General features: G+C 36.4%; 1 protein-coding gene across 1 annotated transcript; it reads right to left on the bottom strand.

Annotated features, from left to right (window-relative positions):
- Positions 1 to 8,404: 8,404 nt before the first annotated feature.
- On the bottom strand, positions 8,405 to 9,205 carry LOC131607196 (norbelladine synthase-like). The gene is made up of 2 exons (XM_058879217.1): positions 8,975 to 9,205; positions 8,405 to 8,890 (listed from the first exon to the last, which is right to left on the bottom strand). The coding sequence occupies exons 1-2, from the start codon at positions 9,156 to 9,158 to the stop codon at positions 8,595 to 8,597; spliced, it is 480 nt and encodes a 159-aa protein (XP_058735200.1). The 5' UTR covers positions 9,159 to 9,205; the 3' UTR covers positions 8,405 to 8,594.
- Between the last annotated feature and the right edge of the window lie 17,324 nt (positions 9,206 to 26,529).

Here is a 26,529-nt window from a genome sequence, read left to right as displayed (position 1 = left end):
AGTTGACTTTTAGATCAACATAGTCGATTATTGATCATCTGAGTCATTGAGTGAGCAATCCTTGGAATAGAAGCTTGACTTTTGACATGGAGGTGCCTTGATACATGTGAGACACCTTGGGATCCATTTGAGACCTTAGAAACTCAAATTCCTTTGATAACCTGCAAACTCTAGTTTTGAGACCCTCGATTAGGAGAGAGTTGCTTGAGAAGAAACCTTTGAGCCTTGAGTTATTTGAGATGAAATGAGGAACCTTTGATTTGAATATATGAGGGCAAATTTTGGGGTATGAAAATTACCCATATGACAGTGTGGCCAAACGAATTTGGAAGGTGAGTGATGAAATCCACAGTTAATTCTTCCTAAACATTGTTCGGTGATGGAAGAGGCTGTAGTAATCCTTTCTTCTTTGTTGTTTCATATTTGTTCTGTTGGCAGGTCACACAGTTCTTGACAAAGTTTTTAACATCTTGCAACATTCCTGGCCAAGCAAACGAAGTGGATAAACGAGCCAGAGTAGGTTGAATGCCAGAATGTCCTACAACAGGGGTGCTGTGGAACTCCTCGAGTAAGGCCGTGCGCAAGTTATCCCATGGAGGTATGAACAGTCTGTTGTTGTAGTATAATAGTCCTTGAGATAAAGTGTAGTGATTTCCTTCTGTTTGTTCTGATTTCTAAAGAAGGGCCTTTACTTCCGATGCTGTGGAATAGAAATGGCAAAGATGAGCAATAAGATCCGGCACTACTGACGTGAGTGACACGTATATGGCTTCTGGGGTGAACTTCCGACTCAGATTTGTAAAAACTTTCGAAGTTAAAACCTTGAAGTTTTGAAGCCCATTTCTGTTGTTCTGGAGTTTGTATCCTCTGTAATAATAAATCCTTCAAACTTTTTTGATCTGTGTAGATTTGGAACTTGTTGCCTATCAGGTATTGGCGCTACTTCTTGACGGATTCGGTGATAGCAAACATTTTCCTAACATAGACCGAAGAGGCTTGCATACGGGGAGACATCTTCTTGCTGAAGAAGGAAAGGGGATGACCATCTTGGGAAAGAACGACACCAAAGGCGAAAGCTGAAGCATCGGTTTCAATGATAAAAGGCTTTGTAGAATCTGGTAGATTAAGCACCGGCATGTCGGTCATTATTGACTTTAATTTTGTAAAGGCTGAATCGGCCTCTGAACTCCATGTAAACTTAGTGGAAGAACGCAATAAATCGGTGAGAGGAGCGGCGAGAGAGGCATAGTGGTGCATAAAGCGTCAATAAAATCCGGTGAGACCAAGAAAACCTCGTAATGTCGTGAGTGAATGCGAAACATGCCAATCAAGGATTGCCTGAATTTTCTCTGGGTCAGCAGCTACACCACCATTTGAGATAATATGACCCAAGTAGTTCACTCTTGACACTGCAAAAACACACAGAAAATTTGGCACAAAAAGAGTTCACATTTAACAAGTTAAAAATGATATCTAGGTGAACCAAATGATCACGTAAAGAAGAGCTATAAATGAGTATATCATCAAAGAAAACCAACACAAATCGATGTAGATAAGGGCGTAATAATTCGTTCATTGCTGCTTGTAAAGTAGATGGCGCATTAGTTAGGCCAAATGGCATAACCAAAAATTCATAATGTCCATCTATAGTTCTAAAAGTTGTTTTATAAGTGTCCTCCTTAGAAACGCGGATATGATGATAACCTGATCGTAAATCAACTTTGGTAAAAACTTTGGCATTTCTTAACTCGTCAAGTAGCTCATCAATGGTTGGGATGGGGAAACTGTCTTTGATGGTAACTGCGTTTAAAGCACGATAGTCGACACAAAAGCGCCAACTTCCATCTTTTTTTTACAAGTAAAACCGGTGAGGAAAAAGGGCTATTACTAGGAATGATTAAACCATCATGTAACATTTCCTGAATTAGAATAGTCATAGCTTCCTTTTGAGAGTGTGGGTATCGGTAAAGCTTCACATTCAGAGGCGGTGTGTTGGGAAGTAATGGGATTCGATGGTCATGAGTGCAGGCTGGGGGAAAATTAGGCTTATTTTGGAAGACAGATGGGTATTTTGTGATAAGCTTTAGGATATTTTGGTCAAGTGGTTAAGTGTGTTGTTGAAGAGGTAATGCTGTTTGGGAGATTTCGGTAGGTTGGAAAGTCATTAGGTGGAAGGAAGCAATAGAGTTTGTATGGAGAAGTTGTCTAAGCTGGCGAAAAGTGGTAAGGGTGGGAAGGGCAGATGGGTCCCCGGTGAGTGTGATTTGGGCTTCTTTGTGGTTGAATGTTATTGAAGGAATAGAAAAATCAACCTGAATAGGACCAAGTGTGCGTAACCAAGCCATTCCCAAAACAACATCAGCTCCCTCAATAGGTAATAGATAAAATGGTAGAGAAAAAGGTTTGTCTTGGAGAGTTAATTTGACATTGTGACAAATACCCTCGCATTGAAGGTGAGAGCTGTTACCAACCATAACCGAAAATTGGGGAATTGAAGTAGTGGGCAGGTTGAGATGGTGGGTAATTCTGGGCTGAAGAATATTGTGAGTACTACCCGTGTCGACAAGAACCATTACTGAAAGACCACCAATAAGACCTTGAAATTTAAGGGTTTGAGGTGAAAACTGTCCCGTTAATGCTTGAGTGGATAATTGAAAATATGTGTCATTGGCATTCGCCGCATTTGCTTCTTGTATAATATCCTCATCTTCTAACAGAACAGGGGTTGTGTCATCCTCAGCCAATAGTAAAAGAAAACGGTTGGCAGCAGCACACTTGTGTCCCGGAATAAACTTTTCGTCACAATTGAAACATAGCCCTTGAGCGCGTCGCTCTTGCATTTGGGTGAGGGAAAGGCGTTTGATAGGTAGTTTGGTATTTTGGGGTGGTGAGGGTGGTTTAGAATCTTTATTTAGAGGTGTGGGAATTGCAGAATTGGGTCTGTAAGGTGTAGAAAAGGGCTTTTGAAATTTGGTTTTGGCATCAATAAATTTGGATTCAATTAATTTGGCCAATCCGATGGCTTGGGAAATCGACACAGGTCTGTAAATAGCTATTTCAGCATGTATTTCAGGTTTTAAACCAGAAATAAAACAGTTCATAATTGCCTCCGGTGGCAACCCTACAACTTGGGTACCCAATTTTTCAAACTTTGTTTGATATTCTACCACAGAACCTTCCTGTTTTAACTTAAACAATGATGCTTGGTGATTTTCATAATTTAAACTAGCATGAACAAATGAAAACCAATCTGTGAGTAAATGAATTTGATGCAATCATTTAAACTAGCTCAAGGCGTCACCTTTCATGTAGAAAGAAACTAAGGATAATCTGTTTTCAGGGGGTAGGTTGTAAAAACCAAAGAATTGTTCAGCCTGAAAGATCCACTCCAAGGGATTGGAACCATCAAAAGGGGCAAGCTCAAGTTTGGGGGTTCTTAAGGGGGGGTAAAGGGGGAATGTTAGACAGGTGGAGAAATTGAAAAGGAAATGATTGGGGGATATGAAAGTGGCTGGCGAAGATGAATAAGGGAGTGGTGGAGGTTGCGCTGCTGTATTTGGAACAGTCTCGGAATAGGTGTGGATTGAAGGGAAATATGGGACGGTGGTTGAATGTATGGGTGTGGATACGCGGGGAATGGAGTGGGAGGTCATGGGACTTGAAAAAAGGTTTTGAGAGAGGCCTGATGAGCCTGGTATATTAGGGCTGAGGTTTTGTGTAGATAAAGGAATAGCAGGCTGTTCTCTTAGTTTAGTAATAATAGACATAATGGAATTTTAATACCCCAAAATTTGCCCACCATGATTCCATACAAAACTCATCCAAGTATCAAAAGCTCAAGACTTAATTGGATGCACATTCTCCTAAACAACAACCCTCAAACTAGGGTTTTGATCTTCTCAAAGTAAAATCAGTTTCTGATACCTCAAGTGGGCTCCATGGCCTATCATATGATTCAAAGGATCCTCACCTCAAGTTTCAAGATCTGAATCCTAAGATTGCTCAGTCAACAGCTCAAATGGTCAACAGTCGACTAGTTTGACCTAAAAGTCAACTGTGGTCAAATAACAGTCAAAATTCCTAATTTTTGGTCAACATCAACATTATAATGTTAGATTCATCATTTGATCAAATGTTGATCATGATTCATCAAGAAAAGATCAAAAATCCACAAAAGGACAAGTTGTTAAATTAGGGTTTTAAGAAGAAAGTCAATCCAACTTTGACTGATCATATCTCTCATACTTTCTCAGAAATTCCCCAACCAAAGCTCATTCTCAAGGAAATTTGATTCTTTACAACTTTGATGTTGGGTCCAACGTCAAGAAATGCACCATTTGAGAGATATGAGCCAATACATTACAGGTCCTTCTATGAGCTCGCAAAAAGCAGTTTTTTTGTCAAGAGCCATATCTCCAAGATAAAATCTCCAAATGCAAAAAAGGTTCCAAAGTGGATTGTAGAGGAAATCTTGGGCTTTTCAAAAAGTCCAAGAACATGTTCATATGAGAAATATTGAAGGAGATATGAGGCTCAGAAGTTGGTCGATTTTCAAGAAAACACAAAACCCTAATTGCATAATTTTGTGTTTTTGGACTAATGGGCCTAAAATATGGATGCCAAACGTGTCCATGGGCTTTATGAGCATCCCTAAACTAATTACTTTATTTTTATAATATTTATTTTGTTTATTTAAATTTTAATTCATTAAAATACAACTAAATCATTATAAAATATTGAAAATTAGTTTTAATGTGAGATTTGATTTTTTAATCAATTCTAATCAATTAATAAGGGAAATATGGATCTAATTTCGTGAAAGACATGATTGGAAAAAGATTTGAACAAAAATAGAAATATTTGAAGAAATTTCCAATCAATCTTCTTCTCACAAATTAGTCCATTCTTTCCTTAAACTTTTAACCTAAAAAGGATCCCTTATATATATACTTCAGACTCAGAAGCAAAGAGCACAAAAATTGAGAGAAAAATAGGGTTTTCAAGTTGCAAAAAACTCAAGAAAACTAGGGCATGTAATAGTTTATTCTCCATCAAGTTTCAACTCTTTCCAGCCATTCATTCAATTTCTTGAGGCTCTCAGCAACACGTTTCAATCATTGGTGAAGGCCGAAGCATCCCAGAATCATCTCTCCAACCAACTCACGGTTTGCAACTTTTCTGACTTTCAAAGTCTTAATTCTTGTGATATAAATAGATTTGATGCATTCATACATGCTTAACATCGTTCTTGGAGGTGTTTAGATCCTTTTGTTTGAAGCATGCACGCAGGAATAGGGAGAAGCCATTGTTAGGGCTCCAAGGTCCTTGTTCTTCGTATCCTTGTTTCCTGGGGGATTCAGGCCAAAAGGACCTCGGATCCGTGATCAGGAGGACATTTTAAGGTGACCTGGACGTTTCGTTTTTTGTTTTTCATGCGCTTTTGTAGGTTTTACGTCCATGGCTCGTCGGATAAGACGGTTGCTCCGTTGCCGGTGGCTGCGTTGACTCAACCAAGTGGTGGCGTGGCACTTCCAAGGAATACGATTCGCCAGTCAAATATCCAGCAATTCTCTCTCTCCTTTCTACTGGCTCACTTACGATACAGGGGCCCACTTTGAATTGTGTTTTGATTTTTTAGATTTTCATTCAGGTTTTATATTTCTATGTTTGAGTTTGTTTCCTTTACAATTGACTGACGCAGAACAATTGGCAAGAATGCAGGGTGACAACCTAGAAGACTTGGGTTCGAGTCTGGTCTAGGTAGTTTATTTTTTTAACTTCGTCTTATCTTCAAATCCAACGCGCGCAACCAACGCAAGTCCTCCATACGCCCTCAGATCTCAACCATCGTTACTCTCCAATGCTGGATCTGACGTTCTTGGATGGCAGGTGCACCATGAGGCTGCAAAGGTCACCCACACAGGATCACAAACGCTGGGTCTCTCCTCCTAATGGGCCTAGCATTATGTTCTTCACACCCCCTTTGGTTTGTAGCCCAGGTCCATTTATTTTCTCCTTTCTTTTTAGTTTCTTCCACTAACTTATTTTTATTATTACTATTTTTTAATTAATTAAAATCAACCAATTAGAATTAGGGGTTTCACTTAATATTTTTCAATTTATTTAATTTAGTAATTTGATTAGAATTAATTTAACTTAGTAATTATAAATTAATTAGGTAATTAGGTAATTGATTTAGAATTAGATTAATAATATAATTTAGTCTTAATTTAGGTTTTTAGATTAATAATATAATTTAGTTTTAATTTAGATTTTTAGATTAATAATATAATTTTAGGTTTGTTAGCCTTGTTTTCAAAAAACCTTTTCTTTTTGCTTTCTTTCTTTAAAAACCTTTTCTAGAAAATCAGGGTTTACCCTCTTTTTCAAAACTTTTTGTTTGCCTTATACCATTTGCCTTGCCTTATTTATTCTATTAACTGTGGTTAACTTGTTCCCCCATTTGGGGTTTGCCTTTATTTTTATTATCATTTGTCAAATAATGTATCTGCCCCAAAGCCTTGTTAAAAGTTTTCTACCTTTTTTCCTTTATTTTCTGTTACCCTCAGGGTTTTATTGTAATAACTTAGGTTTTCTTTTCCGCCTTTATTTTTCTGCCCACATGTGTTTATTGTAATAGCGTAGGACTTTTAATTTCTGCCTTTAATTTTTGCTTATATTAAATGCGTGGTTAGTAATCTTAGGGAGTGCAAGCCTGTTAATTAACATAGCTCACTAATTACAAAATAATATAACTGAATTGAATCACCTGATTGTGCAACACATACACCTTTAGGGTAACCTCTTTTGTTGCCTATTGCCTTGTTTCCTACTGCCTTTAATTACGATCAAATAGTCAAGTCCCTCGATTCCGAGGATACCTAAAGCAAAACAAATGTTGCCCTCAGTTCATTATCATCATCAATTTTGTCCCTCGAAGTTGCCTCGGTAAATGGTGATTGTCCCATTGCTAAGGTATCCTCGCCTGTTGCCCAAATGACTATTCTATCCTTCCCTAAAGACTACCTGCCCTCTTTATGGAAGAGACAGTCTGTGGCGAACGATAATCTCGATGACCCTTCAAAATCCAATGAAAGGACTTCCTACCCTCTTATGGTATGGATAGCCCCTTCACCTTGAAAAACTAAAAGAACAGACTCTTCAAACTTAGGGTAGGTACTCTTAATTGCTTGCTCTTATTTAAACTCAAAACTTTTTCACACTCTCTTTTCAAAATACTTTCAAACAAGGCTACGCTTATTTACAAGGTAAAGTCCTTAAACAAAGTTTTTACTATTCACACACTACACTTCAAACTCTTTTTGAAAACAAGTGAGTTAAGCAATTAAGAGCCCATGGATAACCATGGATACAAAGGGTGCTTTAAACCTTCCCTTTGTATAACCTACCCCCCGAACTCAAAATCTTTTTAAAAGGTATTTTCCTGTTCTTTTAGCCTTTCTATATATTGGATAAAATAAAGGTCGGTGGCGACTCTTGCTATCCGCAACATTTTCAAAAAGCCAGTTCTCCCACCGTATTACAGGAATCATACCTTGAGTTAGCTGCTTGATTCTCATTATCTAAACGTGTATGAAGCTGTCCAATGTGTTGCTGCAAATCCATGGTAGATTTGTGGAACCTTTCATCAAGCTGTTGTTGGGTTTCTTGAAGAGCGTTGTTTATGTGGAGTTGAGAAGTTTGAACGGCTGTGTTGACAGCTTCTTTAACAATTTCACGTGCTGATGGATTAGTTGGTTTAGGAGGAGCCATGAGTTCAACTCTCATTGAAAGCACCAATGTTACCAAGGTTGATTAATGAACAAGAATTAACGATCAGATCTACAAACTAGGGAGGAAAAAACGTAAAACAAATTTAAAACATAATTTTTTTTCTTTTCTTCAACTACCACACATTACAACTATAAATACTAGGGTTTTTAGATAGTTTAAAGAGACTTGGGCCTAAAACACAAAACAAGAAAAATTTACTTGTAAATAAAAAGAAATAAGGCCCATTAATTATAGTAGTCTTTCGGCCAGATTGGACTTCTTCTTACTCTGCTGGGCCGCTCGCTGGTGTTGGTAACACACAAGGCCAACAAAATTTACTTAATCCTAATAACTTTAAAACTTGAGTAATTGTTCATAACATACATTGAGTAAGGTCTATCTCATCTCTTAATGAGAACACTTTTAATATGCAAATTTATATAAAATTTACCATTGACAAGTTTTAGACTTTGTTTGGATGGGTCTCATCTCTTAATGAGAACACTTTTAATATGCAAATTTATATAAAATTGACCATTGACAAGTTTTAGACTTTGTTTGGATGGGTGTTAGGGTGATAGTTTGGATGCACTTTTTTAATTTCATTTTGATAATGAGTTTGAATACATTGTTGTGTCGGGTCCAAACACAATCTTGCTCATTTTATTAATAAAAAAGTGATATGTGTTTATTGGGGGAATGATACTTTCATATGTAAATTACAAAGAGGAAATCATTTAAAATTTTGAAAATTGCATTTTATATATACTACTGTATTTTTTTTTTATTTGGTGGTGTAAATAAAGTGAAGCAGATAATTACTACTTTGCTTCCTTTGCATCCTTGTTTCTTCCGAGATAATTCTTAGCAACTTGTACAATTTTTGCGAATGGCTCAATTGAAACAAGTGAAGCATTAGCTGCATCTTTGGCTTCATACTCTATTGTAGATTTGATTATACTCGAATCTTCACCTTTCTCTATAACTTGAAAACGAGCTCTAAATAGTGTGAATCCAAAATCCAAGTATCCACCTTCAACTACCTCAGCTTCTTTGATGAGTTTCTCATTATCAACTTTGGTAAACTTCTCTTTGTAACTTGCTGGCCCAGGTATACCTGATCAAACTCCAACCAAAACAATCAATTTTATTTTTGTTGGAAAATAAACACACAAGAACTATAAATAAGAATATAAAAAACCTGGTGTGAATGTGAGTTTGAGAATAGTCCCAACTCCTCCATCTCCTTCAACTACTTCCACTTTCTGAAACAATTCAGGCATCTCTTCTCCAGCGAGTTTTGCAATACCAAGTGTTCCAAAGAGTTCCCATGCTTCACTTGCTGGCACGTCAAGCTCCGACTCATGCTCAAGTTGACCAGACATCTTTTCTGTTTATCACAAAAGCTTACTCTTGCTAGTTTTAAAAATGTAGAGACTTTGTTACTTATTTATAGATATGAAAAAGTTTAGGACTATCTTTTATCTTTTCTTCTATGTTTTTCAGTGAACATATATTTTGTTTTGGACTTATTAGTATGTCCAAACTACGTTTATTTAAAAATGGAAAATTCCATTAATTTTGATAGTATCGTGGCCAGCTAAATACAAGTTCAACTTTGTTTAATTTTGATAGCATCGTGGCCAGCTAAATACAAGTTCAATTTTGTTGTTAAATAATATTTTTGGTAATAACACGTTAGTTATCGTTAAATATTAGAGACAAACTGCTGAATATCACGGGTCACAAGGACAAACAACTACTCTGAGCCTCTGAGGTGTCCCTCTCTTCTTCACTATTCAAGTAAGTGTAAAAAAACAACTATTTACACTTTCACATTAACATATATTTTTAACTAGACCCTAATATTTATTACAAATTATATTTATAATTTTATTAATTAAAATTTTTAAATATCATACATATATATATAGTTAATGGTGAGGCCTAGGCTACCCCTTGATAAATTGGAGTAAAATACTCCTAATGACATGGCACAAATAATTAAATGACATGTCTAAGTCAACTTTCAAACTTTAATATCTAAGTTGTTTTTTATCTTAGATATATTAGTTTTAAATTTAATTAATTATATTTTAGAATTCTTATTTTATAAATTTACATTTCAGTCATTTTATTTTTAGACTATTGAATTTAGCCAAAACTATGATTCTGAGAGATTACTACGATCATTCTTCTTTTTTATATTTTTCTTCTTTTCATTGAATATTAGTTCTTTCTTTCTCATCGAATACTTTCGTAATTCAACAACTTTTTTTGAATTTGTTTAAATTTTCATTTGATGAATTTTTATTTTTCGTTGTCATTATCCATAATTCATGGACAGTCACAATTCTCATATTTTTCATTATACTTTTATTCTCCTTCAATCACGATTTCTATCTTTTCATTTTGTGTGAACGACTCCTTCTCATTGACTCACAAATTTCTCAACTTGCACATGTGACCCGTTTGTCATTTCACACTTTCATAATCACTAGTTTTTCTCTTTTTAAATTTTAATATTTTGTTCATTTTGATTAATTTCAATTCTTTTTTTATATACTTTTTATTGAATAATTTTGATTAATTTCAAATTATTTTGTTCAATTTGAGAATTTAAGGGATTTCATGTTTGATATGGTTTATTTTGTTTTATCTAATATCTCGTTTAAATTATTTTGTTCAATTTGAGAGTCTAAGGGATTTCATGCATGATATTATTTATTTTCCTTTATTTAATATCTCTTTTTGAGGCAAACAGATCGTCTCCTGCCCCCTCATGTTTTTGGTCCTACTCTAATTTTAGCCATTTATATTGGTCATGCTTCAATCTTGGCCATTCATATAAATATTAATTTTGTTGACTGCATGAGTTAGAATAAAATGAATGGTTGTAACTAAGTTGGACCATCCAGCCACTGCAGAGGATCCATATCCTTTTTTGAGATAGTATAGTGGTGTACTTTTTATATATTAGAGACACATTTTGTAAGACTTCTTTTTTCTCCTAATTATAGTATTAGCTATTATTTTTGTGATTTACTGTCTAATTCTGCAGATGCAAATGAGAGAAAGCCAGTCTTGGATCATGAAAGATGTGCTAAAACTGAGGGATGTCTATCAGAATCTACAGTAGAGGAATATTATAGGAGATAGTGATCGGTAAAATAGCAAGTGTACTATTTTGCCTCTGTAGTAATAAAGGGGAAATTCCCCGAATGTTGATCTCAAGGACTGCGTATCAATACAGAGTTATGTTTCAATTCAATTAAACAAAAAGCCTTAGCTTGGGGGTTTTTGGTTTGGAAATTATGTATTCAATTGGAAATAAAAGTAAAAGATGTATTTGGCCAAATATGAGTAACATGCCAGGGTAGGTGTGTGCATTAACATGTAACAACTCAAAATCCTTATTTCAATAACAACTTATCAATCTTCAACTACCGGTTCTCAAGAATGTTTATTCCTAATTCCTTAGCGAGCAAACCTTTAATCATTCATCCTAAATCCTAATTCCTTAGCGAATTATGATGAAATTAAGCAATAGAGTTATCAAGAACGTTCCGGTTACTATAGGGTATCCTTATGAAGGATAGAAAAACACTTAGAAAGGGGGGGATTGAATAAGTGTGACTTTAAATCTTGGACGATAAAAATAAATTGCACAATTATTTTTATCCTGGTTCGCTGTTAACGAAGCTACTCCAGTCCACCCCCGCAGAGATGATTTACCTCAACTGAGGATTTAATCCACTAATCGCACGGATTACAATGGTTTTCCACTTAGTCCGCAACTAAGTCTTCCAGAGTCTTCTGATCACAACTTGATCACTCCAGGAACAACTGCTTAGATACCCTCTAAGACTTTTTCTAGAGTCTACTGATCAACACGATCACTCTAGTTACAAACTGCTCAGCCAACTGCTAAGACTTCCTAGAGTATTCTGATCAACACGATCACTCTAGTTCCTTACAACTTAATGTAATCAATTCTAAGAGTTTACAAATGCTTCTTAAAAGCGATAATCACAACTGTGATATTTCTCTTAACGTTTAAGCTTAATCTCACTAAAATATTACAACAGCAATGTAGTGAGTTGATGAAGATTCTGAGCTTTGATTGAATAGCGTTTCAGCAAGTTTATTTTCGTTCAGAGTTGTTAAGAATTGGTAACCTTGCTTCTCATCAGAACTTCATATTTATAGGCGTTGAGAAGATGACCGTTTAGTGCATTTAATGCTTTGCGTGTTCCGTACAGCATTGCATTTAATGTTATACGCTTTTGTCAACTACCTCGAGCCTTGTTCACGCTGTGTCTACTGACGTTGCCTTTAGTAGCTTTAACGTTCCTTTTGTCAGTCAGCGTAGTCTGCCACCTGTACTTCCTTCTGATCTGATGTTTGTGAATACGACGTTTGAATATCATCAGAGTCAAAAACAACTTGGTGCATAGCATCTTCTGATCTTCTGACCTTGAAGTGCTTCTGAGCGTGATACCATCTTCTGACCTTCAGTGCTTCTGATCTCATGTTCTTCTGATGCTTCCATAGACCCATGTTCTGATTCTGCTTCGACCATCTTCTGATGTCTTGCCAGACCATGTTCTGATGTTGCATGCTGAACCATTTGAGACACAACTTCTGAGCGCTGAATTATGCGTACTCTTTATATATATTTCCTGAAAGGGAAATTGCATTGGATTAGAGTACCATATTATCTTAAGCAAAATTCATATTATTGTTATCATCAAAACTAAGATAATTGATAAGAACAAATCTTGTTCTAACAATCTCCCCCTTTTTGATGATGACAAAAACATATATAAATGATATGAATTTGCGATCAGAAAGAGTAGACGGCAAAAGACAAATTACACAGCTATAGCATAAGCATATGAATATGTCTCCCCCTGAGATTAACAATCTTCCCCTGAGATAAATAATCTCCCCCTGAAATAAATAATCTCCCCCTGAAATAAATACTCGAAGAACTTTGATAAAAGACTTCCCTGATTATTTCGGTAGAGACGATCATATAAGCTTCTGCCTTCAGAGAATTCATAGCTTCTGACTTCTGCTTCCATTGGACAGCTTCAGAACTTGAATTTCTTTAGATCCTTAGAACACTCACAGCTTCTGATTCCTGCTTCCATCGTGGACAGCTTCAGAACTTGAATTTCTTTGATCTTCAGAACATTCACAGCTTCTGACTTCTGCTTCCATTCAGGACAGCTTCAGAACTTGAGTTTTCTGGATCTTTTAGAACATTCACATCTTCTGATTTCTGCTTCCCTCGGATAGCTTCAGAACTTTGAATGTCTACCAACATCACTTCATGCTAGATTTGTATCAGAACATTGTTGAATGTACCAGAGCATCATCAGAGCATCTCTACATCCTGAAATGTTACAGAACAAAAACTAAACGACAAAAGTCAGCATGAACGAGTTAGAACATAAAATGTATGTTTGAACACATTATATGTATCAGAGCCATATAGGCTGAAATAATGTATCAGAGCAAATAATGTATCAGAGCCATAACATTATATGTATCAGAGCAAATAGAATTTTGTCAGAACAGGATAGACAATGATATTCAAATTCAATTATCTGTGCTTCTGATTCATTCTTCTTTCTTGCTTCTGATCTCTGAAGCTTGACAGCACTCAGCTTGCTTCAGTTTCCAAGAGCTTATTCCTTTTACAGAATAACGCTTCTTATGGTTTTGCTTCTAGTGTTTGCTTCTGAAGATTCACTTCACTTCTCTGTACCTGCAAAACACTTAAACCATATAGAACTTGCAGTTCTTGTTAGTGAATGTGTGGGAGCCTTTACCCAGCAACTGATAGATTTAATCAAATCATTTATCATTTATCTTCTCCCCCTTTTTGTCATAACATCAAAAAGAATATTTCAAAAGATTCAGATGCATAAGACAAAAGAAAACATTTACTGGAATGTAAAACACAAAGAAACTTTTCATTGATAATCAAAAGATATTACAAGAAGTTCCTATGTTTAACAAGATGAGAAACATTCCTAGCAAATACAAAAAGGATTTCCAAAGAGGAAATCACTACAAAAATTAAAAAACAGAGCCCTAGCTAGACACGCTCTGTGTCAACCCATCAAGAATCCCGGAGGACTTCTTGTCTTCCAGACTGAAACCTCCACTGTAGGAGAGATCCCAGAACCAAGGAGGAAGTGAGGGACAGTTCACAGACAGAGAGCTAATGTTGCAAACGGGGCTTTCCCTCAACATAGACGTTGAGCCTATCTTCTCACAACTCAAGAAAGTCTTCTGTCTTTGGATGAAAGTTGATAACAACATCAAAGAAGGATCTGACTTGAGAGGTATTAGAAGAGCCATCCCGAGATGCACAGAGATCTGTCGCCTTTGAGTCATGGAGCTTCAACAGACTTAGGGTGAACGCTAGGTTTTGAGAGAAGAAATGAAAAACGAGAGAGAGAGAGAGAGAGAAAAAAAACTTTAAGAGGAAAACAAAGAGATAGGAAACCAAAAACCATTTTGAAGAGTATTTAAAAGAAAATAAAATGAAACGAATGATGACTAGCATTTAATGTTACGTGACGTGAGGAGAGATAATAAAGACAAATGAGGTGACTAGCACAGTTACCTATGGTCGGCGTCCCTTCAACTGCACGCGCGCTTATCCATGAATAGTAACGACAGGTTTACCATCCCGAGATAAAACGTAACAGCTGTTTTGCTTTAAAAGAGGTTCTGAATCAACTTAGACAATGAAACGTTAGTAATAACCGAATCATAATTTCTAAAAGAATTCAATCAGAGCTTCTGATTAAAAAAAAATGTTCCACATTCATTTCAGAAGATACTCATACATGAGAACTTCTCATCTTCTCATTCTGGGCATAAATCCATACTGATGTTCTTCAGAATGAACTTAAACCTATCTTCAGCCAGGGGTTTTGTAAAGATATCAGCCCATTGATGGTCTGTATCAACAAAGTTTAAAGATATAACACCCTTCTGAACATAGTCCCTTATGAAATGATGTTTTATCTCAATATGTTTAGCTTTTGAATGAAGAATAGGATTCTTAGATAAACATATAGCAGAAGTATTATCACAGAATATAGGAATGTTACTCTCAAATATCTGATAATCTTCCAACTGACTCTTCATCCAGAGCATCTGTGTACTACAGCCAGCAGCAGCGACATATTCTGCTTCTGTCGTTGATAGAGCAATAGTTGCTTGCTTCTTGCTGTACCAGGAGATCAAATGACTTCCAAGAAATTGGCAACTTCCTGAAGTACTTTTTCTTTCAATTCTGTCTCCAGCATAATCAGCATCACAGAATCCTACTAAGTTGTATTCTTTAGATTTTCTGTAAACTAAGCCAACATTAGTAGTACCTTTTAGATACCTTAGAATTCTCTTAACAGCAGTTAAATGAGATTCTCTAGGATCTGATTGGAATCTAGCACACAAACAAACACTGAACAGAATGTCAGGTCTAGAAGCAGTCAGATATAGAAGAGATCCAATCATACCTCTGTATAACTTTTGATCTACCTTCTTACTTACCTCATCCTTACCTAGGATGCATGTTGGATGCATAGGAGTTTTGGCTTCTTTGCAGTCCAGAAGATTAAACTTCTTCAGAAGTTCCTTCACATACTTGGTTTGGTGAACATACGTTCCTTCTGATGTTTGATTTATTTGTATTCCAAGGAAGTACTTGAGTTCTCCCATCATGCTCATTTCAAACTCAGCCTGCATAGACTTAGCAAACTCCTTTCCAAGTGTAGCATTAGATGTTCCAAAAATAATATCATCTACATATATTTGACAGATTAAAAAATCCTTTTCAAAGGTTTTACAAAAGAGAGTAGTGTCCACTTTTCCTCTAGTGAAACCATTATCCAGAAGGAAAGAACTTAAGCGTTCATACCAAGCTCTGGGAGCTTGCTTCAATCCATATAATGATTTCTTTAGTTTAAACACATGATTCGGAGACATAGAGTCTTCAAAACCAGGAGGTTGATGGACATAAACTTCTTCATCTATATAACCATTTAAGAAGGCACTCTTAACATCCATCTGATAGAGAGTGATGTTATGTTGAGTGGCAAAAGAAATTAATAGACGAATAGACTCTAACCTGGCCACTGGTGCAAAGGTTTCTGTATAATCAATCCCTTCTTGCTGACTATAACCCTGAGCCACCAGTCTGGCTTTGTTCCTTATCACTTCACCTTTCTCACTGAGCTTGTTTCTGAAGACCCATTTTGTACCAATTATATTGAATCCATCTGGTCTAGGAACAAGATCCCAAACATCATTCCTTGTAAACTGATTTAGTTCTTCTTGCATAGCAATTATCCAGTCTGGATCTTCTAGAGCATGATCAACAGAAGTTGGCTCGATCAAAGAAACAAGACCTAATTGACAGTCTGCATTGTTCTTAAGGAATGCTCTTGTTCTGATTGGATCATCCTTCTTTCCAAGAATGACGTCTTCTGAATGACCAGAGATGAGTCTGGATGATCTTCTGACAGATGGTTCTTCAGATATGCTTAGATCCTCCAGAGAAGCTGATACTTGATCTTCAGATTCTTTGCTTCTGAGAAGCTCTGCTTCTGATGCGTTGCTTCTTGGCTCAACAACTTCTGATATGTCAATATCACAACCTGCAAAATTATCAAACTGCTTTGGTTTTTCAGAACCAAGCTTATCATCAAACCTGATATTGATTGATTCTTCTACAACCAATGTTTCAGTATTGTATACTCTGTAGCCTTTTGAGCGTTCAGAATATCCAAGAAGGAAACATTTTTGTGCTTTGGAATCAAACTTACCAAGATGATCTTTAGTGTTCAGAATAAAGCATACACATCCGAAAGGATGGAAATATGAAATGTTGGGCTTTCTATTCTTCCACAATTCATAGGGAGTCTTATTTAGAATAGGTCTGATAGAGATTCTATTCTGAATATAGCATGCAGTGTTTATTGCTTCTGCCCAGAAATGCTTAACCATATTGGTTTCATTGATCATGGTTCTGGCCATTTCTTGCAGAGTCCTATTCTTTCGTTCTACAACCCCATTTTGCTGTGGAGTTCTAGGACAAGAGAAATCATGGGCAATACCATTTTCTTTGAAGAATTCTTCAAAGGATTTGTTCTCAAATTCACCACCATGATCACTTCTGACCTTTATGATTTTACACTCTTTTTCAAATTGAATCTGAATGCAGAAATCAAAGAACACTGAATGAGTCTCATCCTTGTGTTTCAAGAATTTTACCCATGTCCAGCGGCTATAATCATCTACGATGACTAATCCATATTTCTTTCCTCTGACAGATGCTGTTTTGACTGGTCCAAACAGATCAATGTGCAAGAGTTCTAATGGCCTTGAGGTAGAAACAACATTCTTAGACTTGAATGCAGGTTTGGAGAACTTGCCCTTCTGACATGCTTCACAAAGAGCATCTGATTGGAATTTCAGATTTGGGAGTCCTCTGACAAGATTCAGTTTGTTAATCTGAGAGATCTTTCTCAAACTAGCATGACCTAATCTCCTGTGCCAGACCCACTGCTCTTCAGAAACAGACATAAGACAAGTCACCTTCTGACTCATAAGATCTTGCAGATCTGTCTTATAAATGTTGTTCTTCCTCTTGCCTGTAAATAGGATTGAGCCATCCTTCTGATTTACAGCCTTGCAAGACTCTTGATTAAAGATTATGTCATAACCATTGTCACTTAATTGACTGATAGATAAAAGGTTATGTGTTAATCCTTCTACAAGAAGTACATTAGAGATGGAAGGAGAGTTACCAGATTTTATAGTTCCAGAGCCAATTATCTTGCCCTTCTGATCTCCTCCGAACTTGACTTCTCCTCCAGACTTAAGCACCAGGTCTTGGAACATAGACCTTCTTCCTGTCATGTGTCGCGAGCATCCAGAGTCCAGGTACCATGACATGTTGTGCTTTGTCCTTCTTGCAGCCAAGGATATCTGCAATAGGAATAATCTTATCCTTAGGTACCCACATCTTTTTGGGTCCTTTCTTGTTAGATTTTTTCAAGTTCTGATTGAACTTGGGTTTAACATTGTAAGCAATAGGAGGAACAGCATGATAATTCTTAATGTGAGTTTCATGATATTTCCTAGGTTGTGTCACATGCTTCTTAGTGTGTGTAATGTGAAAACTTTGTGCATGTGAGGTGTGCCTAATATCATGTGAGTGGCCATACTTGAACTGATCATACAATGGCTTGTATGTAATTTTCATTTCATCAACAGGTTCAAGTTTGTATGGGGTTTCACCCTCATAACCAATGCCAACTCTTTTGTTTCCAGACACAGCATATATCATAGAAGCTAGCTGACTTCTGCCAATACTTCTAGATAAGAACTTCCTGAAACTTAAATCATATTCTTTCAGAATATGGTTCAGACTGGGAGTGGATTTTTCTGAATCAGAAGGAGATCCAACATTATTGGATAATTTTAAAAGTTTTTCCTTTAATTCAGAATTCTCCAACTCAAGCTTCTTTGTTTCAAATTCAAATTGCTTTTTCAGCTTTTTGTATTTGAGACTGATCTGAGACTTGAGTTCCAGAAGTTCAGTTAGACCGGAAACTAACTCATCTCTAGTAAGTTCAGAAAATACCTCTTCAGAATCTGATTCTGATGTAGATTCTGATCCGTCATCTTCTGTCGCCATCAGCGCACAGTTGGCCTGCTCATCTTCTGAATCATCTTCTGACTCATCCCAGGTTGCCATAAGACCTTTCTTCTTATGAAACTTTTTCTTGGGACTTTCCTTCTGAAGATTTGGACATTCATTCTTGTAGTGTCCAGGCTCATTGCATTCATAGCACATGACCTTCTTCTTGTCAAATCTTCTTTCATCAGAAGATTCTCCACGTTCAAATTTCCTTGAACTTCTGAAGCCTCTGAACTTCCTTTGCTTGGTCTTCCAGAGTTGGTTTAGCCTTCTGGAAATCATGGACAGTTCATCTTCTTCTTCAGATTCTGATTCTTCAGGATCTTCTTCTCTAGCCTGAAAAGCGTTAGTGCATTTCTTGATATTAGATTTTAATGCAATAGACTTACCTTTCTTTTGAGGCTCATTTGCGTCCAGCTCAATCTCATGGCTTCTCAAGGCACTGATAAGCTCTTCCAGAGAAACTTCATTCAGATTCTTCGCAATCTTGAATGCAGTCACCATCGGACCCCATCTTCTGGGTAAGCTTCTGATGATCTTCTTTACATGATCAGCCTTGGTGTATCCTTTGTCAAGAACTCTCAATCCAGCAGTCAGAGTTTGAAATCTCGAAAACATCTTTTCAATGTCTTCATCATCCTCCATCTTGAAGGCTTCATACTTCTGGATTAAGGCAAGAGCTTTTGTCTCCTTGACTTGAGCATTTCCTTCATGAGTCATTTTCAAGGACTCATATATGTCATAGGCCGTTTCCCTGTTAGATATCTTCTCATACTCAGCATGAGAGATAGCATTCAGCAAAACAGTTCTGCATTTATGATGATTCCTGAAAAGCTTCTTTTGGTCATCATTCATTTCTTGCCTTGACAGCTTCACGCCTCTGGCATTTACTGGATGTTTGTAACCATCCATCAGAAGATCCCATAGATCACCATCTAGACCCAGAAAGTAACTCTCCAGTTTATCTTTCCAGTATTCAAAGTTTTCACCATCAAATACCGGCGGTCTAGTATAACCATTGTTACCGTTGTATTGCTCAGCAGAGCCAGATGTAGATGCAGGTGTAGGTATAGTCCTTTCACTTTCATCAACCATCTTTTAAATGAAGCGTTTTTCTCTTCCTGAATCTTTTCTAAACACGGTTAAGTGCTTGCACCTTAGAACCGGCGCTCTGATGCCAATTGAAGGATAGAAAAACACTTAGAAAGGGGGGGATTGAATAAGTGTGACTTAAAATCTTGAGCGATAAAAATAAAATGCACAATTATTTTTATCCTGGTTCGCTGTTAACGAAGCTACTCCAGTCCACCCCCGCAGAGATGATTTACCTCAACTGAGGATTTAATCCACTAATCGCACGGATTACAATGGTTTTCCACTTAGCCGCAACTAAGTCTTCCAGAGTCTTCTGATCACAACCTGATCACTCCAGGAACAACTGCTTAGTTCACTCCTAAGACTTTTCTAGAGTCTACTGATCAACACGATCACTCTAGGCTTAGTTCACTCCTAAGACTTTCTGCTCAGCCAACTGCCAAGACTTCCTGCTCAGCCAACTGCCAAGACTTCCTGCTCAGCTAACTGCTAAGACTTCCTAGAGTATACTGATCAACTGATCACTCTAGTTCCTTACAACTTAATGTTATCTATTCAAGAGTTTACAAATGCTTCTTAAAAGCGATAATCACAACTGTGATATTTCTCTTACAATTTAAGCTTGATCTCACTAAGATATTACAACAGCAATGTAGTGAGCTTTGATGAAGATGAAGATTCTGAGTTTTGATTTGAACAGAGTTTCAGCAAGTGAATGAAGAATTGTATTGGTGCGAAAATCGTTAACCTTGCTTCTCATCAGAACTTCATATTTATAGGCGTTGAGAAGATGACCGTTGAATGCATTTAATGCTTTGCGTGTTCCGTACAGCTTTGCATTTAATGTTATACGCTTTTGTCAACTACCTCGAGCCTTGTTCACGCTGTGTCTACTGACGTAGCCTTTAGTAGCTTTAACGTTCCTTTTGTCAGTCAGCGTAGTCTGCCACGTGTACTTCCTTCTGATCTGATGTTTGTGAATACGACGTTTGAATATCATCAGAGTCAAACAGCTTGGTGCACAGCATCTTCTGATCTTCTGACCTTGAAGTGCTTCTGAGCGTGATACCATCTTCTGATCTTCAGTGCTTCTGATCTCATGTTCTTCTGATGCTTCCATAGACCCATGTTCTGATTCTGCTTCGACCATCTTCTGATGTCTTGCCAGACCATGTTCTGATGTTGCATGCTGAACCATTTGAGACACATCTTCTGAGCGCTGAATTATGCGTACTCTTTATATATATTTCCTGAAAGGGAAATTGCATTGGATTAGAGTACCATATTATCTTAAGCAAAATTCATATTATTGTTATCATCAAAACTAAGATAATTGATAAGAACAAATCTTGTTCTAACAGGATGCACTGATGATGGTCAATTATGTGTGAACCATGTTATGCAGTCAACTAATTATATTCGACTATGTGTGAACCATGTCAGGGATGCACTGATGATGGTCAACTATGTGTAAACCATGTTACAGATGAACAGGAGATGGTCAACTATGTATGAACCATGTCAGGGAGTCAACTGATGATGTCTGACTATGTGTGAGTCATATCAGGGATGCACTGATGATGGTCAACTATGTGTAAACCATGTTAGACAGTCAACTGATGATGTCCGACTATGTGTGAACCATGTTAGGGATGCACTAATGATGTCCAACTATGTGTGAATCATGTCAGGGAGTCAACTAATAATGTCCGACTATGTGTGAGTCATGTCAGGGATGCACCAATGATGGTCAACTATGTGTGAATCATGTCCGACCATCTATTGATGATGTCCGATTATGTGTGAACCATGTCAAGGATGCGCTGATGATATTTGACTATGTGTGAACCATGTTAAGGATGCACTGATGATCAGGGTCGTCTTTGAGGGTGTGCAAGGCGGGCTACCGCATAGGGCCTCAAATTTTTTACGGTTAAAATGTAACTAAATAGGGCCTCATAAATCTTTGTCACTATTAAAATTAGGTTAAATAGGGCCTCTAATTATATTGTCATGATTGAAATATGACTATTCTACACAGGGCCTCCAAAATATTGAGACGGCCCTGCTGATGATGAGATATTTGGGGATATTTAGTTTTAACAATGTAACAAATTATATTTATTTTTCTAATTATACTAAAATAATAAAACGAAGTATTTAGATTTTTTTAATTTAATTTTGTATTAAAAAGAAATTTAAAATCAAGATAGACAGTACTATTTTTTACTAAAAAATAATGTCATATTGAAAAATCATAATAAATGATTTTTATTGCGATTTTTTAGATATAAATTGTTTTAAATTCTGTTTTAAAAATATGTTTAAATTTATACAAGATTCATTATTAAATTAGCATTTAGATTTCATTTTAAAAAAAATATTATTTATCAAATTAACTTATATGACAATGTTTGCATTTTTGGTAATGTTTATGTGAAAATGTTGATGTGTTTTTTTACGATTCTTCTAATACATTATATTGTGATTAATATATTTTAGTTTCTTCAAATAAAAATTTACATTTTCAAAATGTAAATCATTAGTATTAATTAATGACATAATAAATTTAATAGCAACTTAAAATTGGAAATAAAATCTCATGAAAAAATAAGAAAAAATTACAAATAATTCTGATGTGTTCTAAAATATATTAGACTAAAATAAAATATATAATAAAAGTATTGTAATCGGATTACGAGAGTTTTATGATTTGGTTTCCGTTGAGTTAGATTTAAGAAGATAGAGGAGGTTTAATTGACGTTAAATTTAAGGAGATAGATGAGGCTTAATTGACGGAGATAAATGGAGGATTCTAGAGTGAGAGGTTGAGATGTTTGATTATTCACGGCGAATGGGGTTGTTGATCGGAGAAGACGAGCTTCTCCGCCGCGCCGCCATTGCCATTTGAGAGAGGGAGAGGATGGGCGCTTGAATACGTGAATGGTCACAATTTGATATAACTTAATCCCCTTTTAATTAACATTCTCTTTTAATTGTCATTAATTATGAATAAAGTTGGTTTATTAGTGCTGATGATGATTAATTGGAGTTAGTGGACATAGCATTTGATTTAGCATAAAGTCTGATTAGTGAATTAATAATGTGCTGAGAAACTTGGATTGGATCAAATCAATGGATCCTCAATAATCTGATTGGGCCAATGCTTTCTCACACTCCCACCATGGCCCATCTCTCCTCCATTTTTGTGCCAAGAAAAACTGAACAAAAATAATTTCTGTTGGGCCAATTCCTTGGGCCCTGCGCCCCTGCTATGCATGCACCCTGTATTCAGCATTAACCTGACTCCATTTTATTTCATGTTAGAATTAGGACTTCACTTAGTTTTTTTTCTATCTTTTTAGGTAATAAAAGTGACATATAAAAACCATAGTTTTGTTGAAGTTTAGCATGATATAAAAAGAGAATAAAAAACATGTATTTCCTTGTTAGAATTTAGGTATTTTGTTACATAGTTTTGTTCTTATTTTTATATAAAAAATGTCATGAAAACATTATGCTTGATTAGATTTTTTTTTTATATAGGATTTAATTAGAATTTTACTTCTATTTTGTTTCATGATTCGATCGCGCGATTTTTGTCGTGTTTCCTTGTTATGTCTAATAAGTGTGCTAGCTTGTGAAAGGATATTTGAGGACGGTTTCTGTTACTTTTGCTCCTATTTCCAGATTATTATCTGTTTGGTATTATTTCATATTCCCTTTTATCTCTTTCTGTAATTTATCACTTTCTGCATCATTCATAACATGAGAAGTAGAACTAGGCATCCCGCATCTGGAAGTCCTCGTGGGAGACTCTGTTTTTGTTGGTGTGTTTACGTTTGTGCTTGCAGAAAGTCCTCACAAAGGAAATTGTAAGTCCTCGAGAAGGTAAGCGGGGAGGGTTCACAATAAACCCCCGCAACTTTCAGTCTGTGTCGTTCTTATGCTCACTTTTTGCAAGTTCCGAGCTCTCAACATGTGCCCAAGATCATCAAGTCGAAGGCCCCAAAAGGGTAAGTGAAAGAGGGTTCATGAAATCGAACCCCCACATTTCCTATAGCTAGCGTTACCTGACACTGATGCTTGGTGTACACACGCACCTTTCCCCCCAGATCCTTCTTGCCCCGGTAACGTGATACTGCGGTTAAGAAACCCGTATTTCCCAAGGTGTGACGGCTTGGTTGCTGAGAGGGACTCGCTCCTCTTGTTTATGGCCCGATATCCTTATTGCGGTTTGGTCTAATGCTTAGTTGACTCGGGTGATCCGCTCCCCTTGGCTATGGCGGGACCCCCTTTTCTACTACTTAGCCTGCGCCTCGAAGGTGTTTGCTTCACGCGCCGAACTCGTTTGTGTGCTACTGCTTTATATATTATTGCATTTGCGTGCTATGGCATTTATGTAGCGTATTTCCCCGTAGGATTGTTAGACTTAGCGTACTCTCTTTTGTATGCTCCCTTACGATAGAATCAATTCCTTTTATATGCCAACATAGGTAGATATTCCCTTAAAAACCTTTAAACAACTAGGTAGACATTAACATGACAATTAGGTATATTCCTTTCCCATTTTCTTTTTCTTTTACAACTTCAAAACACCTAATAAATACTTAAACTCTTTCCCTTAAAAAACACCAACAATGCACTCAAAACACCCAACAAATATCGAAACTCCATAAAGAGGGATTCTCCCACTAAAATATACAAACCAAGTCTATTCGCCTCGTCGGAGACTCTTCTTTCATTAAGGGCATGTTATTTCTGCTCAATCGCATCGTAGGTCGTACCTTATGCAAGAGTGTGAACGTTAACACCGCCTAACTAAAAAACACAAAAACAAAAACAAAAACATTTGAGCCGAGTTACGGTAACTCTGAGTCCTCAAAAAGGATACGTAGGCAGCAGGGTAGGGCCCGTGCGAGTATAATTCTTTATTTTCCCTATATTTTGCATTCATTTCCCTTTTAGCAAGTAAACACACTAGTTAACACACCCTTTGATTAGAAACAAACTTTGATGATCCTGTGGAGTACCACAGACGTGAGGGGTGCTAATATCTTCCCCTTGCGTAACTGACTTCCGTACCCTTTATCTGGTCGTAAGATCTTGTTCTTATTCGTTTTAGATTTACTGACGTTCCTTTCTCTTCGTGAGGTAAATATGTTAGTGGCGACTCTTTTGTTTTTGTCGCGAGCGTGCGACAATTGAGAACACACTTGACTCGCCGAGGAAGAATCTATGTGTGTTGTTGTTGTTATTGCTATGTTGAAATGTTGATACGTTGAAATGTTGTTAAGCGGTTGCTATGTTTGTTAGTTGTTATATCGTGAAGATGTTGAACGATTATGACATGTATTTGGTTGAATCGTTTTTGTGTTATCTTTATGTATGGATGAGTGTTAATCGAAGTGTTTCCAAATATGATATGGGGTCAGAGAGTAAGAGACGAGAGACGTATCTAGAGTTATTGTATTAGGTGAATTTTCGAGGACGAAAATATTGTAAGTGGGGGAGAGTTATAACGCCCAGAATATTTTATTTATTATTTTAATCGGTCGTCCGTGATATGATTATATGATAATTGATAATAGTATGGTACTTGTGGTGTTTTGATGTACTGAGCTACCTTCGTGTAGGGTAATGACCTTAAGAGTAGAACTAAGGTACTGGGGTGTGTGAGCAAAAGTGTAGAAATTGGTGGTGTAAAGAGTAAAACTTATTAAACTATATTAGTTATTAATTATTTGGTAATTTAATATTAGGTGGATATTATTTAATTAAATAATTGGTGGAAATTGTTACTATTATTTTAATTAAGTGGAATTAGCAGTAATAGTAATAATAATATAATAAAATAATAGAAAAAGGGAAGTGGGGGAGAGAAGTTGTGAGTACGTGAAAAAGAGAAATAACAAAGAAAAGGAGAAGAGGCAAAAGCTAGGGCTCAAGGGAGAACCTCCATTAGAGGAGTTTGAAGAATCTTTGCTAAGGTAAGAGTGAGGTTCTGACTCTATAATAGGTGGTATAATTATGGATATGTGGGAGTTGTTGAATACTAGGTTTTGATACAATTTTTTCATAGGTTAATCTCTATATATGAAGGTAATTGATGAAATTATTGTGGTGAATTCTTTCAGAATATGGTATGTAATCTGTGTTCGAAATCTGGTGTTTAGACTGTTTTTATGTTGATCACAAATTGGTATTTTGGGGTTTTGGGGAACAATCCCGTAGTAGAAGAAAAATATAAATTTTGACACTTTTTCAATGATGTAACCAGTTACATGGTTGATGTAACCGGTTACATGTGTGAAAAATTATGAAAAACGCAATTTTTGGGTCATGTAACCGGTTACATGCTGTGTTGCCATATTTTTCTAAAACTTCGAAAATCCATAACTTTTGACTCGGGTGTCCGTTTGACGCGCCGTTTGAACCTATAGAAAGCTAATACAATGTAATTTATTTTAAAAATGGTCTCATGTTTCTATAACTAATTTTAATGATGTGTAATTAAGTTTTATGTTTATCAGTGTATGTTGCAGTATGATGCAGCTGTTTGTATCTTCGTAAAACTTTGAAAACTTGTAACTTTTGACTCGGGTGTCCGTTTGGCGCACCATTTAAACCTACAGGAAGCTAAAAATGTTCTTTTTAATGTGATAATAATTTCGATAACGAAAAATAGTTGTTTTCTGTTGGAGACTTATGCCTCGCGTGTCGGTGTCATACAAAGTGCGACATATTTGTTGTGTTTTAACGATGATGTTGTAGGCATGATGATTGAATAAATTGCATGATATAGTGCATAAAGATGTCGCCGATTGTTGGCCTGGAATGACAGAATTTTGAGAGCTCATGCTCTGAAATTGCATAATCATGTTGTTGCATATCGATGTTGAATGCATTCATGGTTGAATGCTTATGAC

The sequence above is a fragment of the Vicia villosa genome, linkage group LG5 (assembly GCF_029867415.1).
Source record: "Vicia villosa cultivar HV-30 ecotype Madison, WI linkage group LG5, Vvil1.0, whole genome shotgun sequence".
Classification (NCBI taxonomy): Eukaryota; Viridiplantae; Streptophyta; class Magnoliopsida; order Fabales; family Fabaceae; genus Vicia; species Vicia villosa.
The sequence above is the reverse complement of the archived record's forward strand: the minus strand, read 5'-3'. Positions and strand labels throughout refer to the sequence as shown.